At 40.4% G+C, this 20040-nt stretch overlaps 1 protein-coding gene and 1 long non-coding RNA gene across 7 annotated transcripts in view; both read right to left on the bottom strand.

Annotated features, from left to right (window-relative positions):
• clmpa (CXADR like membrane protein a) overlaps positions 1–3134 on the bottom strand; it is a 90577-nt gene extending 87443 nt beyond the window's left edge. The window contains exon 1 of one of the 2 annotated variants that reach the window (XM_079650733.1): positions 2555–3134. Coding sequence is in view for 1 of the 2 variants with exons in the window: in XM_079650732.1 (XP_079506858.1) it covers positions 2555–2606 (52 nt within the window). In the remaining variant the exon portion in view is untranslated. The remainder of the gene's footprint in view (positions 1–2554) is intronic. The other variant, XM_079650732.1, reaches the window with a different exon arrangement.
• An 8819-nt stretch (positions 3135–11953) lies between these two features.
• Positions 11954–14529, bottom strand: LOC307019445. Of its 5 annotated transcripts, none has more exons than XR_013802654.1 (5): positions 14445–14529; positions 13994–14054; positions 13638–13893; positions 13314–13437; positions 11954–13134 (listed from the first exon to the last, which is right to left on the bottom strand). It is a non-coding gene; the product is annotated as an uncharacterized lncRNA (long non-coding RNA). The 5 variants fall into 5 exon arrangements; XR_013802655.1 differs by having other exon boundaries at positions 13638–13911; positions 14445–14526; XR_013802656.1 differs by lacking the exon at positions 14445–14529 and having other exon boundaries at positions 13638–13911; positions 13994–14199.
• Positions 14530–20040: the final 5511 nt, after the last annotated feature.

The raw sequence follows: 20040 nt of genomic DNA, 5'->3' as shown, positions 1-20040 counted from the left end.
GTGATTTGTAAAATATCCAAAAAGAAAAATCTGCTTACAGTTCTGTTTCATATGGGTGTTGAAAGATGTACCCATAGATCTCTTCATTTTGCTCTCAAAGTGCACCAGATTGATGCTATTAACCATATTTAAAAAAACATCTTCCCGGGGGAGCATGCCCCCGGACGCCCCTAGAGGAGTTTAGGTCCCCCCCCAACTTAAATCATGTCCACATGGATAGGAAACTAAATACATGTGCACACATCTTGTGTCCATATCTTTCTGTGTTGGTGGTCATGCCACACCGTGCACATGCATGCATGCGCGAGTGATGGTAAGATATCTGGATTAAGAGGTTGCTTTTTCTTTGCACAGCATGAAAGAAAGGCGAAATGAATTGGCTGTGATTTTAGTTTTTTTAAGCAGAGGTTGAGTTCAATCATTTGTACGGCCCTCGGAGGATGTTGTACAAATTGAAAGGAAAAAGGTTCCCCACCCCTGCTGTAAACAATAATAAAAACCCTTGATTTATAACTTAACATCTCTGTCTCCTATTGATCTGAGTATGTTATAAAGAATATCCAGTTAATTGAAGCATTATAGCACAGGCCTTGTCAGATGGTATATTACGCTGTTTTTTTTCTGCTTCGAATAGTTCTCTCTTTTTTCACCATACGTGTGTTCGCATCACTGCAGGTGACACGGAGGTTCTGGCTCCAGCTGCTCTAGGAGGATATCTGTGATATGTCTCTGTGCTGCGCGGGACAGCAGCCACAAAATATGAGCATCCGAAAGGTCACTTTAAAAGTGTGCTAAAAATGCAGTGTGAAAGAGACTAATCCAAGGGAGGAGATGGAGAGAACATGTCTGGCACAAATGCCTCATCATCCCTCTGGCACATCAGTCATTCATTCAGTCTCTGACAATTAAGAAAACATCCCTTTTCATCAGGCTAGTTTCCAGCATGAATGACGGATAAAAATGATCCTGTAAAAAAAAGCTTTTAATTGTGCCATACTAGCGGGGACACTGTATTACTACCTTCATTCTCAAGGTCACATAGGCAGTGGGATGATAATAGCTGTCACACAGCATGCCTCTGAAATCTTCATAGCTGGGGTGTGAGCTGTACTTCGATGAGGTAAAGTCAGCACAGAAACGCAGACCACCCTAAAATATGTTAATGATTATGTAGAGCTTAGTGGCTACACTCTCCCAGAGAAAACACTGTGTTCATTAAAAACTAAAAACTAATTGAGGCTCCATCAGATTTATTCAGCTGCATTTAATTTGTGACGAAAACGAGGAATAGTTTCCCAGAGTGAAGAGGCAGTGCCATGAGGAAGAATCTGCTGCTCCGCCATGGCCTGTCCAACCAAGCTCCATCAATGCAACTAATGAAAGCTCCCATCACCCCATGGACAACTGCACTAATTGTGATGTCACGGCCCTGCGCTGTTGTTACGGCCGGGCACGGGCTGTGTGCTCACACGTGTGTACAAACACACACACTGGGACGCAACAACGTGCATTTCACGATGGAACTACACATGATATGCTTTGTCAACAAAGTATGGTAAAACAAAAAGAGATACATTTTTCCTTCACACCAAACAAAAGTATATACTGTGTATTGATACTGACATATAACACTTGCAATATATTTGTATCCTTTGGTGAGGAAACGCAAGAAAGAATACTGCACAACCAGCACATTGTAAATAATTCACCTTCACCCTAGTTTTGAGTGAAAACTTAAATCTTCTAGACAAAAAAACATCTCTAGAATGGGGAAGGGGGTTGACTTGAAGAAGTAAAGAAGTAAAAGAATGTCCTCGAACAGAATGTGTCATTCATTCATTCAGAAGGCATAATCCCGATGAAAGTCAGCACGAATTCCAGTTAACAAGGGAACTGCCATTGCTTGTTGTAATAAGACAATTATAAATTCAAACCCCATTGTGGAGTTACGTTCCACAACCTAAAGTGCCAGAACCACAGTACGATTTTAGGTGATGCTTATTCCTCTTAATAATAACACTTAATTTGGATTCATAAAACACACATACAACAATAATATTTCTATATTGATGTGTGTGGGGACTGAGGTACTCAATGGTGACCTTTTAAGAAAGCTCCTGCTACTCACAACTCAAAAGTACTATCACTATAATATTCCTATGATAACACACACATGGGAATCTTACTCAGGTTGTAGTGACCTATAGTAGTTCATGGTGAGGTTATGTTCATTTTCATAATTCTTCAATATTGCCATTTGGACTCCTCGTCCTCCAAAGTGTGTTAACAATAACCTTACTGTATTAGGTGGCATTAACAACACATATGGATCAATGCCAGTACTGCATGTCGTTTATTAAATGAACATTACTTTTTGAAACTGCATTAAATAAGCTCCAACACGGATTACTACAGTTATTTTCATAAGGTTGTACTTAGCAAACAATAAAACAGCACACAGCAAAAACTGTCTCTGAAAACACATCTGGGAGTACACACACACACACACCAATTATTTATTCACAACTGCAGCGGGACTATGAATTGAACTTACCCAAGAACAGTGTGAGGAGAGTCCCAGGCATCCCGGCATCCAGCGACGACATATCCCAGCAGGAGAGGCGAGCAGAGGATCTGTCTGTCTGTGTGTGTGTGTGTGTGTGTGTGTGTGTGTGTGTGTGTGTGTGTGTGTGTGTGTGTGTGTGTGTGTGTGTGTGTGTGTGTGTGTGTGTGTGTGTGTGTGTGTGTGTGTGTGTGTGTGTGTGTGTGTGTGTGTGTGTGTGTGTGTGTGTGTGTGTGTGTGTGTGTGTGTGTGTGTGTGTGTGAGGACAGGCAGGACTTTACAGTAACTACAGTGAGAGCTGGTGGAGGAGTGGACAGATCCGCATGTCTCCGGCACGCAGCGCAGCGTCACTCTCTCACTGATCCGGGAACAGCAGCATCCTGCTCCGGTGCACCGATCAGCAGCTCCTCTCCTTCCGATCACAACTCGCGGGTCTCCCTGACGGACACGAGCCTCTATGTGCGTCCTGTCCCGTGGCACGCTGCGTGGAGGAGAAGAGGAGGTGCAGCAAAGGTGTGCCTGCAGCAGCCAGTAGGAGGAGGACCTCTACAGTCCACAGGGGCGTATACCTCTGTTAGTACAGGATACTGCACCCCCACACAGGCATCCTGCTACGGGACACACACGAGCCCCACTGTTTAATTATATCCATATATCATGGTGTGTAATAATATACAAATGCGTGACATTCATAAAAAAGGCAGTCCCTCCAGTATACTTTGAATATACAGTATCCTATAGTGGTGGAATGTAAAAGTGCATTAAGATTATTAGATCAGATTATTGATCCTAATTTGCATTGCACATAAAAACATAAAATAATCATAATCAGTTGATTTATTAATATTAAAAGGTGAAAGAGACATACAGTATACACAATACATAATATACAAATAATGTTTGCATAAACTAGACCAACATAACAACTTTAAAAGGATATACCTTTACCGTGTAAGTGCAAAGTATCTGCAGTTTAATGCAGCTCTTACTTTTTCTGCATCTCAAAAGTGCAATCACTATAATATTCCTATGATACAAAAGTAATGGGAATTTCTACCTAAAATACACTATAATCCGTAATGCATACCACAGGCTACAACAATTAAATATTTAACCAGTAATTAATAGTTATAGTAAGTCTGTAGAAATCAGATTACTACAGTAGGCTATGCAAAGAGATGAACGCCATAGCATACATTGGTATTAACACTGACCACAACGCCCTGTTAGGTTTACATGTGATGTAATAGTAATAGATCTGAAATTGAATACAGCACACAGTAGGTCCCTCCTGGAATGTTAAGTATGAATCTGTTCTATAGATTTTTTGGGATTGTCTCTTGGGGGAATCACTGTCAGTGCACAGTGAACAGCATATGCATTTAAGGCTTAGACAATTATACATTTAAGAAATTAAGAATTACAAACTATGCAAATCCCTACCACAACAAAAGACTAGAGGCTCGTCTCTTTGAATATTTCACCTCCTCCTTTCCCTCACTCGCGTCCCTTCCTTGCGTCTTAGCTCCTCCTCCGTAAGATGCGAGCAAGAGACACGAGGAGGAGACGCGAGGACAGAGGAGTCCTCGGGTTGGAATGCATTGGGACGTCCTCGTTCACTCAAACGTCACTCTTAAATGACGTCTGTTAACGATGACATGTGCACAGCTGTATCCCCTCTAGGGTTGCAAAATTTCGGGAATTTTCCAAGATGGAAACTTTCCATGGGAATTAACGGGAATTTATGGGACTAAACTGCGAATTTTCAAAATTGAAGGTTGGCTCTTGGTCCAAACATGCTAGGGGGGTTCGGGGGATACCCCCCGATATTCTTGGGATTTTCATGATCTAGTTAGGTACTTTTTAAGTCCTGTGGGGGTCACAAAATGGATAATATATTGATTTCAAACCATGTCAGTGGGCTGCAGCATAAATTATTTTTGAAAGTGTAATACATAAGAATCAGTTGATTGTTACTATGAATGATCTGGACATGCAGAAGAGGCTAAAATGATCATAACACATTGTCAACATTCATTTTCCATGTCTCTCTTCTTTCCATAACCTGCAGCCTCTCTTCCATCTTCTTTAGTCTCTCTGTCTTCCTCCTGTTCATTACTCTCTCTGTCCTCTACTCTTTCTCTTTGTTCAATCTCTCCCTTGTTGTTTACTTTTTGCTCCTCCTCACTTATCGCTCCTGCCAGTGAATCAAAAGCAATTCAGCCATTTGGTTCATTTCACTTGTTTGTTTGCATAATTTTTTTTAATTTAAATCTGTTTTGTTTGATTCTCAAAAGAGAACAAAGATATAAACAAATTGTGTTTATACAATTGCATGTTATTATGACATCATAACTGCAATAGATGTATGTTGTTTAAAAACTATGTCTATTGTCTATGTTGTAAATGAAGACCAAGTTATAGATAGATAGATAGATAGATAGATGGATAGATAGATAGATGGATAGATAGATGGATGGGGTTATTAAGCCTACATTCTTTTGTGTGACTGTACCTGCACTTCCTCCCTGACTTCCATCCCTTCCTCTCTCTCTTTCTCTCTGCCTGTCCTGTCTCTTCCTTTCCAACGCTGAGCTTCGACTGACAAATTATTATATCTGAGTCAGTGTAAAAAGAAAACAATACAATGTTATATCTTCAATGTTTTACTCAAATTGAAATGAAAGAAAAGCATTACAACATGTGTTAAAAGGTAATCCTTCTGACATTGGATGAATGTAATTAACTTTAGCTTTCTAGCTAGTTTATTCACGCAATTTAAACCAAAGTTAGCCTCTGGAGCTCTCCTCCCTGGAGAACAGAAACACAAGCAGCCCGCTGGACACAGATCTCTAGATACCTCATCACTCCTCCGCTGCTCCGGTTCAAGTCCGGGCTGCGTCTATCGTTATAGAGAACCGCAGTGACGCGTCGTAAAACCAGGAAGTAAGTTAGCATTTTTAGCACTTCCGGTTCCTTCCTCAAAAAGCAATGCATTTTTTCCATAGGGTTTTGGAAAATAGCTCGAAATAAGGTCTGTGGTTGACACAAATTTAAGAGATAAGTCACGTTTTGTTCGACGACATTAAATACGTCAGCAGTGACCCCACTGGGGATTTTTGAAGAGTTTACTTGTCTGAAAAACGATGGTTGTTACCGAGTGGCTGAATAGGACTACAGAAATTGTCGAGGCCGTTGTACGTCATTACGCAGAACACGTAAACACTCCCGCTAAGTTTGTTTTCCCCTGTGTTCTGCTTGAAAGCAAGTACCTGCCTATCTTTAGTATCTGTATATCTATATCTGACCATTGGAATCTGTATTTTTGAAATTGTCGTTTTTAAAACAGTAGTTTTACAAATTATAGAATAATTAATTACCAGTGTTTTCCAATTTTACTCGGCAGTTCGTTTCGTTAGCTAACGTTAGATAAAGCTAGCGCTACTAGTTAACTACGCAATGGTTTGTTGCTTTGCTCCGGGTTGCAGCCACAGGTCTTCGCATGAAACGTGCTTGTTCTATCGTTTCCCGGCCAATGTTTTCCAAAGGAGAGTCTGGATTCGTGTCATGAGGTAAGCTGACGTTACATTTTTGTCCATGTCACGGTGAAATGTAAATGATGGGGAGTGACTGTATCGCCGTTTTAGAGATGGCGCTGCTGAAAAGACCGCAACATAAGTAAAGATAATGAATACATCCTATTAAAACCTGTGTGGCTTATATGATAAGTCTAATTAGTACAAGCAGCATAACGTTTCACCATGTAACTAAAGATTGTAGTCAGGGAAATCACTTTGACATATTGAACTAATAACAAATCACCTCTGGCTGGCAGAGAACTCTCTGCTCCATAGCTTCTCTTGGACGTAAAATCACATGTACATTTTACATTTATATTCAATTTAATATTCCATCCCTCACATACTTTTGTATATATAATAACTTATATTTTTGTCTTAATGCTCTTACAGTATATGTGATGGTGTGACTTCCATGAAACTAATATTTTATATCTTCCCAACAGACGAGCTGACAGGAAACCTAACACTCTAACAACCACAACATTGCAAAGGCGAGTAAATTTAAATTAAAAACAATTCACAATTTTTGTATTTCTTCTTCCTTGCAGTGAGGTGAAGCTGACCTTGCACTTGGTGCCAGTAAGGATGTTTCTCACGCAGGCTGAATGTTTCTCCTTCCTTACTGACACAGAAGCCCTTGATTTTCAATGCTTCACTAATTGTTATTTCCCTGGCTCCGTAGGGACACTTTACCTCCAGCACAGCGGAAGACCCTACCAGACCATCTGGAGATGCCCCCAACATTCCTGATAGGGAGAGCCACAAATCTGACTCATGGAACTGCATCTGAGTTGCAGTGGTGAATGCCCTGACGCCCTCACATTCATTCATAGTCCCCCACTGTACAGACAAAACACCATCAAGGGCCTGTTGTTGCCCTAGCACCCTGGCAATAAAGGAAGCAGTCACACGCTTTGACCTCAGGACAGCTCCAAAGTTGCTGGCAGTCAACCTTCCTTTCCTGAACAAATGCCAGTTTGATCTGGTTCGCTGACCAGTGGTAGCCACCTGAATTGCCCTCTGTTGCTCTTCAGACAATGCCATGCTTGCCACAATTGCCTCAGGTCCCTGATGCCCAACAGATTTGATAATTTCAGGAACAGTAAGTGTTTCCAAGCTGTAGTGTTCCTCTTCTGGCTCGGGGGAGAGAAGCCAAGAAATTCCTGAAAACCTGCCCTCGAGTCTGTCCCTCAGCCAGTCACGATCTTCGGATGTGGGCTCTCTTGTCAGCGGGTTAAATTAGTTATTGGTTTCAACAGTCACATTAAAACAGTTACTAAATCAGCTTACTATCACCTAAAGAACATATCTAGGATTAAAAGACTAATGTCACAGCAGGATTTGGAAAAACGTGTCCATGCTTTTATCTTCAGTAGACTGGACTACTGCAATGGTGTCTTCACAGGTCTCACTAAAAAATCTATTAGAAAGCTGCAGCTGATTCAGAACACCGCTGCTCGAGTCCTCACTAACACTAAGAAACTGGATCACATCGCTCATGTTCTGAAGTCTTTACACTGGCTTCCTGTGGGTCAAAGAATAGATTTCAAAAATACTGCTGCTGTTTATAAAGCACTGAATGGTTTAGGACCAAAATGCATTTCTGACCTCCTGCTAAATGATGAACCATCCAGATCTCTCAGGTCTTCAGGGACTGGTCAGCTTTCTGTCCCCAGAGTCAGAGCTAAACATTGTAAAGCAGCGTTCAGTTATTATGCTCCAAATATCTGGAACAAACTCCCAGAAACCTGCAGGTCCGCTGCAACTCTTACTACTTTTAAATCCAGGCTGAAAACTTTTCTTTTTGTCGCTGCTTTTAATTGAACTGTTCATATCTTAGACTGCACTGTAACTTTTATCCATGTATTTTTTCTTTTAATGTTTATTTTATTAGCTTTTCTTTTTAATGACTGATTTTAAATGCCATTTTCTTAATGTCTTTCATTTTTTGTAAAGCACTTTGAATTGCCTTGTGTTGAAAAGTGCTATATAAATAAACTTGCCTTGCCTTGCCTAATAAAGATTTCATGTGACACATACAATTGATTTGTTGATGGGAATTAATGTGAATAAATTAACTCTAGGTTAACGGTACTCTTGCTATCACTACTCACCGACACTATAAACCTTGTCCCTCATGCTAGCCCTGACAACACCGGTAAGCACACCTTCATCTAGGCTGCACTGTTACGTGTCCTGACTTGTAGTGGTTCTCTCCTCTATCTACACTCTTCTTGTCATCTTTGTAAAACAATATCAGACTGGTAATTGACACAGCCATGACTTCTAGTTAAATTCAGTGTGGCTAAAATGAAAAGCTTTGTTAAAATATGCAAGCATGCGAAAGTCAAATTCAGCTTTATTGTCAAAAATTCTACATGTGTTATACATCCAGAAATATCGAAATATCGTTTCCCACAGTGTGACATGTATACATAAAACAAAACAAAAAGGGCCTAGATAAACGTGGTATACATTAAACAAAACAAAAAGGGCCTAGATAACCGGGGTATACAGTTTAAAATGTTAATATATTTAAAGTGTTCAAAGTGCAGTTTCAGTGCAAGTCAGTTGAAACGATCTTAAGTTGGCGTGACGTTGAAGTCGTGCGACCCTGCTGCTGTACTGGCTTGTAGTTCGTTTATAGCATAACGTTAGCATTTCGCTTTTGGCGACTAGATTTATGATTCAGAAATTATAAAAGTAGGGTTGACATGTGGGGATTATCCGGCTGAACAAAACTTGATCCCTCTGTTAAATGTGTGTCAACCACAGACCTTATTTCGAGCTATTTTCAAAAATCCTATGGAGAATTTGCATTGGTTTTTCAAGAAGGAACCGGAAGAAGTTTACTTCCGGGTTTTACGACCCGTCACTGCGGTTCTCTATTCCAACCCAGTTTAGATTGAACCACGCCCACTTCCGCATTACGCAAGAACGTAGCTTTAGCGTCATAGACTTCATCTTCGGCAGTTATAGCCATAGCGGTCGCGGTAAAGCAGGAATAGTTGTTTTTTGTCTTACTGGTGTTTTATCATCTCAGCTGGTGTAAGTATTAGCATTATTTAATGATACTATTTTATATATATATATATAGGCCTACACACATTTATTCATTTATAAACATATATATATATAAACACACACTTATATGTACTCACACATGTATTTATTCATTTATACACACAGATGTTTATTGGTGTTTTATCATCTCAGCTGGTGTAAGTATTAGCATTATTTAATGATACTATTTTATATATATATAGGCCTACACACATTTATTCATGTATAAACATATATATATATTAATGTTAAAATAGAAATGTATAACATATTATAAATGTCTATAAAATATTAAATAAACTTTAACATGTTACATGACAAACAAAAAAACGAAACATTATATATAGGCTATATATACAGATGTTTGCTAATGTATCCCTCTTATATCCATCAGGAATTAATATTAAATGATGAATTAACATTACCTCAGCACTGCATAAGTATGGTCGTCAGTCATATTGACAAAGATATTGTATATTATGCATACAGTCTATGATATTATGCAGCGTTTATAAGGACGGTATTTTGCTTGTCAGATTCATTGTCAGATTCAGATTTCGCGGGTGTGCCGTGTCTACGTAGAGCTACGTCGATCCTTGCGTAATGCGGAAGTGGGCGTGGTTAAATCTAAACTGGGTTGGAATAACGATAGACGCGTCCGGGCCAGCGCCATATAGATAGAAGAGTTACGACATTGCTAATGGTGTTCCTCAAGGTTCTGTTTTAGGTCCACTTTTATTCTCTATATATATCAACAGTTTAGGTGAAAATGTGGATGAAGCTACTTTACATTTTTATGCGGACGATACCGTGATGTATTGTGCAGGTCCCTCCATTCAGGAGGCGGTTGTTAAATTACAGGCTGTTTTTAACATTATTCAGACTCAGCTCTCTGAACTAAAGCTTCTTTTAAATGTGGATAAAACCAAGATAATGCTCTTTTCAAAAGCTAAAAAGTCACCAGAGCCTGTTTTAGATATTGTATCAACGCAAGGAACAAAACTTGAAGTTGTTGCCTGTTACAAATACCTTGGTATCTTGCTTGATGACTGTCTCTCTTTTAAACTTCATGTCAATAACCTGCTTAAAAAACTGAGGGTTAGGCTAGGTTTCTTTTTCAGGAATAAGTCCTGTTTCTCGCTTGAGGCCAGGAAAAGGCTAGTCACTGTGACCTTTTTACCTGTGCTGGACTATGGTGATCTGCTGTATATGAATGCACCTGCCAACTACCTAAGCAAACTAGATGCTGCGTATCATAGTGCTCTGAGATTTGTCACTAACTGTAAAGCACTTACTCATCACTGTACATTGTATACCAAGGCAGGTTTACCATCACTCACTGTACGGAGGCTCAGTCACTGGTACACTTTTATCTATAAAGCTATGTTGGGCAAACTCCCGTATTATATCTGTTCATTGATAAAGCAGAAAGTTGCAAGCAGCTATTGTCTGCGATCACAGGATATAGTCTTGTTAGATGTGCCAAGAGTAAGGACTGTCTTAGGTAAGACAGCTTTTATGTGCGCAGCTCCACTTGCTTGGAACAGTCTACAGGCAAAATTGAAATTGAGCATTTTTATTTCTTTGAATGTATTTAAGGCATGTCTAAATGAAATGCTTTCTGACACTCTGGGTATTTGTAAATGTTGAATATGTAAATATGATATCCTCTGTTGTTTGTATGTTGTTTTTATGTTTCATGTGGAACTAAATGATGCAGGTCTCCCTTGTAAATGAGATCGATGATCTCAAGGGACTAATCTGTCTAAATAAAGGTTTGAAATGAAATGAAATGAAAACGACAGCGGAAGTCCAAAAACGGTTATCGTCACGTGGTTCATGCAGACGAGGATTGTTCCCCGGAAGTTCACGGCGGGCAATGTGAATGCATTGATAACAGGAGATAGAACTACGATTTTTGGTAATTATTAGTGAATAAAGGTTTTGATTTGCAATATTTATACAACAAATCAATATGTGTATGTATTTACATCAATATGTTTTAAAAAATAAAATAGAAATTGCTAATATTAAGTGATAATATTAGGATTAGTGTGAACAACTAGTTTACATGTTAGGCTAACAGTGCCTTGGTTAAAGAGCCTGTTGCTGTTTATTTCTTTAAAACCAATATTATCTTCTTAAACTTGTATGGTAGTCAGGAGCATCACTTTATAATGTTTATTGATATATTTAGAGGGAGGGGATCTAAAGGAATGCTTCAAAATTCAGATTAGATTAATTTCTACCATTTTCTTAAATTCATGGTAGTTTCAGTAATCCCATGGTAATTGAGGACACAAGTTATCTAAATGACTAATGTCATCTTTATGGCTTTCAGAAAGGAAAGGAGACCGACAGGTGACTATCAAAGGACTAGCAGCAGTAGCATGATGATGATGTTAAATGTGTTGTTTTAGGAACATCCATTGCAAATACATGGAATTCAATAAACATTGAATAGCATATCATGCAGTTTGTCTGTGCCTTTTCCTCTGTGTTGTCCTGGTTTGCTGTGCTGCCTCCTAGTCGCCACCATGGTTTGCTGTGCTGCCTGGGGATGCTCAAATCGCTCCGAGAAAGGAGTACGAATGTACGGCTTCCCCACTGACACAGAGCGGAGGAAAAAATGGCTTGCTCAAGTCAGCAGGAGCAATTTCACGACCAACAGCAAAAAAATATGTGAGGATATTATATACAAACACTGCATTTGCACTTTTTCACAAAACGAAAACCACACCATTGGGAAAGCTTAATGTTTTGTTCAATACAAAAAACAGGGAAAGGCTTGAAAAACACAGAGCTGAGACTCAGGGTGCAGGGTGAGGGTCTCAATGCAGGTATTCAGGCTCCATTGAATCCCCCTCTGGTTCTTGTGCTGAAAGAGGGAGTAACAGACAGGAGAAAGGGTTATACACACCTATATAGCACACCTATTGGATGGGAAATTGCCTTGGGGAGATAAGGTGTGGCCTTTGTTCCCAACTGAAGTTATGGAACTTTATTATTTGTGAGTTTAACAAAGTATGACAAATGGCATCAGTAACAGATGTGATATGAATTTCTATAAAGTTGTCTCACATTCTTGGTCATATTTTATATACAGTATGTAATGAGTATAACATGTCCAGTAAGTATAAAGTGTTTCCTAATACTGTGTATTCAACCACTATGGAATATGTATGTGGGCAGACAAAACTGAGTTGTTCTGTGTGTGAAGTAACCTCAAGTCACTCCGCAGGCACATTTTGATGCAGACCAGTTTGTCAAGACAAAAAAGGGCAAGACTAGGCTGAGAGCAGAGGCTATACCCACCATCTTCGTGCATCGCCCTGTGGTCAAAAAGAGAAGGGCCCCTGCACCACGATTCACCCCGGGACCTGTATCTACAAAGCCCATAGCTCATGATCACAGCTATAGTGTGAAAGGTGACACAGGTATAATAAGTATGAACTCTTAGTAACAAAAGTCATATTTCTTATTTTTAAGTGGTATAATATTTTAAATGTTCAAAAATCTACAGTGCCATGTCTTCTACTTACATTAGTCTCAAAGATTGAGGGAAGAAGGGATGAGGAGACTGAGAGAAAGGAAAGTGAGGGTGAAGAAAGAGAGGACATGGCTAGTGAGGAGAGACAGGGAGGGTGGACACCACCCACTCAGCCAGCAGCCAGTCAGCATACGAGGGAACCAACAGCCAGTCAGCATACAAGGGAACCAGCAGCCAGTCAGCATACGAGGGAACCAGCAGCCAGTCAGCATACGAGGGAACCAGCAGCCAGTCAGCATACGAGGGAACCAGCAGCCAGTCAGCATACGAGGGAACCAGCAGCCAGTCAGCATACGAGGGAACCAGCAGCCAGTCAGCGTACGAGGGAACCAGCAGCCAGTCAGCATAAGAGGGAACCAGCAGCCAGTCAAACAGATCTATTAAAAACATTAAAGAGAAAATTAAAGAGACAAGAAGGAATCACCAAAAAAGCAAAGTCTGCACTAAGAAAAATCAGGAAGGAAAATGCAGCTCTCAAGAAAACAATTAAAATTAGGGACAACAAATATAAGAAAACGTTTTCAAAAGACCAACTTAAGGCATTAGGCAGACTCACCACAAAGGGGATGAAATGGAGCAATGAGACAATTAAGAAGGCTTTAAAAATTCGCTTTGCGTGCGGACCAACGGGTTACAAAACTCTGCAGGAATTGCAGATTCCCCTTCCAGGAATAAGGACACTGCAAAGAAGGATGCAATGTGTTAAGTTTGAGCCTGGTGTGTAACAGCTAACATCACTGTCCCTCCACCCGTAACATCACTGCCCCTCCACCCGTAACATCACTGCCCCTCCACCTGCCAACATCACTGCCCTCCACCTACGAGAACCCAGCCAGAGGAGCGCAAACAACAAAAACAAGCAAGGTGTCCCGTCATGTACCTGGAAGTTTGGGTTGGCAAAATGGAGTAAGAGAGGGACTTGAAAAACCTTGGTGGCTCTCTACTCATGTTGTTACAGTTGTCTTGGTTGCAGCTCTCAAGTTTTTTTTTGTTGCCATTTCCACATCTTTAGAAAATATGAAATAAATGAAGTGAAATCAACCTCTTCTCTGGAGAACAAACTTTGATTTCTCTGTCTTGTGAGTTTGCAGTCTTGCAGTTTTGCTCCTCCACCTGTAACATCACTGCCCCTCCACCTGCCATACAGTAGGTTACTAACAAGATTACTTATATAATACAGTGATAGAATACATGTTTAGTATGCTTACTTATATAAAACAGTAGTATTAAACTTACCTTGTGTTTTCACTCTCACTTAAGTCCCTCTCCCTTTGCCATCAATCCAAAATCAGCTGAGCTGCAACATTATACAGACAGGTAATAATCAACATAATCACAAGGACACAATATGGCTCTGCTAAAAACACTCACTCTTACACGCACCAAAGTTATATTTATCCAATATTTAACTCCCTCCACCCCCGCATACAATCCCTTTTAGAAGCCCCTCTTCTCCAATTCAACAACGTTGGACGAAATGACATTAAGAGAACGGAATTTACAATTAAAAGGCTGTTCAACGTGTGTTGCTAACTTGATCCGGAATCCTAGCTTTATCTGTTATCTGTAAACGTTCCCTAAATCTACTAATTTAAGGATAATCCACTGACATCCTTTAATACACATGTTAATTTGAATCAGATGTACTGATAATATCCGCAATATAAATCTTTAAACTTCTTCTTACCTTTAAAAGTCCGTCACGAACGGTCTATTATGCTGCAACTCTACAGCTCTGCTAGCCTTGCCGCTAACTTCCGGGGAACGATTGAGAGGCTCCACGATCCGCCATTGCTGTAAAAAAGTGGTCCATTGGAGTGAACGGAGATGACGTAACTCTCAGTCTATACGGCGCTGGTCCGGGCTGCAGGGTTATGGCTAGAAAGGATCCGTCTAGTGTAAAACTCTCGCGATAGTTTGCAAGTCACGTGGCTGAATGTTTACGTTTGGCAGGCAGCCTTTCAGTTACGATCGTTAACATCAGTGGGCCACAGCAAATGATGGTGAGAAGCTATACCATCTATTAATTATGTCAATGACAGGGAGTGTGATTTGTTGAAATAGGGTGTTAGCGGTCTTGCTGTTCAAAGAAGAATGACAACACTCTAGATCACCAACACTATGGTTTATTTTTTATTCACAGGCAAGTCAACGTTGTCGCAGTAAAAGTCCCAAGATACCTGGTGCAATACAATGTTCCCTTTCAGTGTATTACTATTATGTCTGATGTTTCTCTATTAATATTACTGCTGCATTAATGTGTATGTTGCATGTTACTGCTGTAGGTGTGTTTCCGAGCCGCTCCTTCGAGAGTTACAACGAGAACGTGACGTCATATTTACACAAGACGATTTCGTCTTCTTATGTTTGCTTTAATCGAGACTACGTAGTTATGCAGCGCCCCCCATCGGCATTAAATGGAAGTACTACAAAATACCCTGTTTAGTGCAATTATTTCACAAGTTTTGTTATAGACACAGCTCGAAATAAATTACCGAGGCCCGGACCTTGGTGACCTCAATGGTGGATATGGGCATGGGGGAAAGTATATTTTAGCATAATCTTGACTAAAACAAACAGATGCCATTCAAGTACACTTGAATATCCATGCCATAGCCATTTACTGCATGGCTATTGAAAAACATGCATGCTTGTTCTCAGGAGGGGACATTGACAGAGGAGTACTGGAAAAATACACAGTAAGTACTTCATAATACTTGTGGGGGTAGTTTCACTAGTAGGCCTACTGAGTCCAACAGGATCAATCTCACAAAGAACTAATGGCAACAAAAAAGAATTCCCTCATCAAACTTAGCAGAAGTGGCTTGATTTTGTTCTCAGCAAGGGACTTTGACAGAGTATTTCTCAAACAATACACAGTAAAAGTACTTCAATATATTGTAAGTAGTAGGCTAACTAATACAAAGTCAAACAGTATCAATTTCATTAAGAACTAATGGTAAAACTATATTTGTATCATTCATCAAAGATAGCAGAAAACATGCATTATACTATGGAGGGGACTTTGACAGAGGATTACTCACAAAGTACACAGCAAAAGTACTTTACTTTATTTCTGGTAGAAGTCAAACTAGAACCGAGTCCAACAGTGTCAGTTTTCTTAAGAACTTGTGGTAAAACATGTTTGTATCACTGGTCAAATATAACAGGAATGAAGAGCAGCTGATTTGAAAAAACAAACTCAAGAGGCGGCGGAGTTGACCGCAGTGCAGAATCGCTGTATAGTTTAAATCTCCTAACAACAGTGGCGGCTGGTGGAAAATGTTTTTGGTGGGGCTGTTGATATAGTGAGTGAAACATTTTTTTTGGGAGAAATGACCCCTTAAATTGGTACTTCTGGTGATGTAATGGCCCCATAAAATCGTGGTTCTAGGGCCAGGAACAACCAGGCTGAGTCGGGCTGAGTATGCTAAACTAACTGCGGTCAAGCCAGCCTCCAATCGGGAAAACCTAATCAAGCCAGCCCTCAGGACATTCTGATGTACAGTTTCAAAATAAAAGACCTTTGAAGTCTCATATATGAGCTATCATCCCTGTCCCCAAAGGTATTTTATTTTGAAACTGTACATCAGAATGTCCTGATTTTTTCTGAGTGACTACATGGGGTGTCCTGCTATCACCCTGGACTGAGATGGATCTATGATACTGGACAGTTTTTGTTTTATTCTCATCTAAAAACAGGGATGATAGCTCATATATGAGACTTCAAAGGTCTTTTATTTTGAAACTGTACATCAGAATGTCCTGATTTTTTCTGAGTGACTACATGGGATGTCCTGCTATCACCCTGAAGTGAAATGAGTCTTTGATACTGGACAGTTTTTGTTTTATTTTCATCTAAACACAGAGGGAGGATTTTTTTTTACTCTACCGTAATGCATAGGATATTCGCGCACCGCAATATCACGTTTTATTGATTGATTGATTGAAAAGTTTATTAACAGCTTGTATATTGGGTACAGTACAGTACAGCTCAAAACATACAATTGTTAAGGGGATGCAGATCAGAGAAAGACTTTCGTCTTGTTTACATCAGGGTCCCCCATTTCCAATTCATCATATCAAACGTGAGGGCTGGCTTGACCGTAGTCTAAACTAGAGAGAGAATCGCTGTCAAGGGGGCTACAACTACAACAAGATGAACATATTTGACCGTGATTTAATTGTAATACACGTTTCAAAATGATGCCGAAGTAACAACATACTGATACCGGATAGTAAAAACCATGAATTAAGGCTTTGACAAGTCTGCAGACAGACGGCAGGCGAAAAACCTTTTAAAACGCTTGTTTTCTAATGGAGATTTGGCTAAGCTAACGTTGTAAATGCTCCGACCGTCCACACTCACAACAACGGTCTATACAGACATAAATAAACCAGCGACTGTATTCGCCATGACACAGACAGTATGTGGTTTGTACTTGTTTAACTTTTGTCTAGTTTTTGAAGAGATATGAAGAGCTGTGAGCTCTGAGTACTAAGAGCTAACGGCTGTGTTGTTTTTCTGGGGAGCTCATTGAAGATGACGTCACGGCTCCGCCTACACTGCGTTACTATAGATACTACCCCAGTTCCTCACGAGTCTAAAAAACAACTCACGTCAACGCACGTAAGCAACGTGGGCGCTCTCGTGACCAAAATATTTGACGGCGCTGATTGGCTGAAATTATGTTTCGGCGGCACAGTTTACTATTGAGACTTTTGCAACGTGCTGGTTGCTGCTGTTTGGCTCGGGGGCAGCGCCCCGTAATGATAAACTAATGCCAAAGGCAAGGCCAGGCAGGAAACATGTGACTTATCAGTAACTTTAGACATCGTAACACAATTTTAAACAAGATTTTATTGTAGATTATACATTTTACTGATACCAATTGTATGATATTTACCTTGTTCATTAAAAATAAAAAATATAAAATATATATATTTTTGAAATATATATCTTTTGAAATATATATTTTTTAAATTAATATTTTTTTTAATATTTTTTTTTGTATGTGGGAAGAGGTGGGGCGGCGCCCCTAGCGCCCCTATGGGCCGGCCACCACTGCCTAACAATGTTGTCCATTTTAGACAGAGGCTTATTATATTTACAGCCCTTAATAACATCCATTTTCTGGGCTCAATATGTGTCTTGGCCGTTTTCGTTGTGATCGCTAAATTCAACTTGTTTCCCTTTGTTTATAATATTATCACCGCTTTGTTTTGAAATCACATCCATGAGTTTCGCCCCGCCCCTCGCTCCAATGACCATTAGACCATTTAGTAAGGTAAAAAGCAAAAAGGCCTCTCAGACGCTCTTCCGTTTACGTATTTAATAAAGAAAAACAATTGGACAGTAGATACGTACCGCCCCCTACACCCTACCCCTCCGTTTGCGCGTTCACGCGGAGGTTCCGCCATATTGAGGGCTGTTCCAAACCAACGAGTGTGGAGCGGTGTGGAGGGGGAGTGAGCTATCAAGCCCTCAAACAGCGAGGCTGCAGCGGTGCTGACTTGAGACCAGTCTCTACCTGACCGGAGTCACGCTGTGTGTGTCCGTCAGGAAACAAAACACGCTGTTTACAAGTAGTTCCAGCAAACATCCACTGATAAATTGCAATGTTAACAACCTCATGATAACCTCATATGTGTTTAACTTAGGATCATACCTGTGTTTAGTCTAGAAAAAGGTAAATGTGTGCATTTTATTATAAAGTTGTGTATATTTACAGACCGTTGCAAAAACTAAGAAGCTTATAAACATCAGGTTTAAAACTAAAAGAGCTTTGAAACACAATGAAAGATGTTTGGAGTTTTATTTGAGTTATTCATTTAAACTTTTTGTCTAAGAGATGCTGATTTGAAACCGTTGTTACATACAGTTACGGCATTTCCTGTTTCTGCCGGAGAGAGGGGAGGCCGTCCCAAAGCTTGCTGCTGTATTTACTCCCTCCATCTGACAGGAGGGAGGCTTGTTGAGCTGCGAGTGTGGTTACAGACGGAGTTCACTCCGTCACGGAGGGGTAGGGTCGAGGGAGTGGTTTGGGATTGGGCCTAAATGGTAAAATGGTCCTTGGAACGAGGGGCGGGGCGAAACTCACTGAAGAGATTTCAAAACAAAAGCACTCGTTTGCTAAAATCACACTTGAATCACTACAGTATCCTGCTGAAGGAACGGTGATTATTATAAACAAGGTGAATTTAGCAATCACAACGAGAACGGCCAAGACACATATTGAGCCCGGAAAATGGATGTTATTAAGGGCTGTAAATATAATAAGGCTATGTCTAACATGGACAACATTGTTAGGAGATTTAAACTATACAGCGGTTCGAAAAAAAGATTTAAAAAAATACAGATTTCAGTATTCTGAGGCTCTGAGCCCCATTTCTTTTCCTCACAGACGACAAAAAAAGTCAGACATTATACGATTTAAAATAAAAACAATAATCGTGGCTTGATATTGAGTAAGAACATGTTTTTGTGAACCCCACAGCTTCCGGTCTTCCAAGACCTGAACGGACGAAAAGATGTGCTGCAGGCACGAAGCTGTTACAAACTCAGACATTTAGGATGTCGGACCCAATTGCATGACCCGGGAGACAGAGGTAAAGTATTTGTAAGATACTTTATTTTCCAATACAGCAGTAAACAACAAAAAGGGTAACTATCAATCTCTAGCCAAGATGACAAAAATAGCGAACAAAAAATGAAAGCGCTCACGTAGTGAGGAATGAAACTTTTCACGAGCACAAGAAAAATCAACCTGACCATAGCATAAGACAATAGCACACAGACCTGAACATGACAAGAGACGAAAAACGAATTGACACTGAACACTGGGAGACAGGGGAATTTAAACACAGGGTAACAACACACAGGTGGGAATAATCAGGGGCGGGAATGACGCTGATTAGCACAGGAGACACAGAAGGGGTGACAGGTGAAAACAATCAGGAAATTAGACACACCAGGGAAAACTAATGACAGACAGGAAAACATGGGGAGAAAGACCAGAAAATACACAGGGAGGAAAACATGACAAGGAGAACAGAAAAACACCCACCACCAGACACACAAACTTAAAACCGTGACAGAACCCCCCCCTCAAGGGACGGATTCTAGACGTCCAAAAATATCCAAAATCCAAAAGGGTGGGTGGAGGGGGTCCGGAGGACGGGTCCGGAACAACAACCCAGAGGCAAAACACAGTCCATGGGTGTGTCGGGCGGACGACCCAGGGGCAAGACAGAGTTCATGATGGAGCCCTCGGGTGGACGGT

The sequence above is a fragment of the Notothenia rossii genome (assembly GCF_949606895.1).
Source record: "Notothenia rossii genome assembly, chromosome: 9".
Classification (NCBI taxonomy): domain Eukaryota; kingdom Metazoa; phylum Chordata; class Actinopteri; order Perciformes; family Nototheniidae; genus Notothenia; species Notothenia rossii.
The sequence above is the reverse complement of the archived record's forward strand: the minus strand, read 5'-3'. Positions and strand labels throughout refer to the sequence as shown.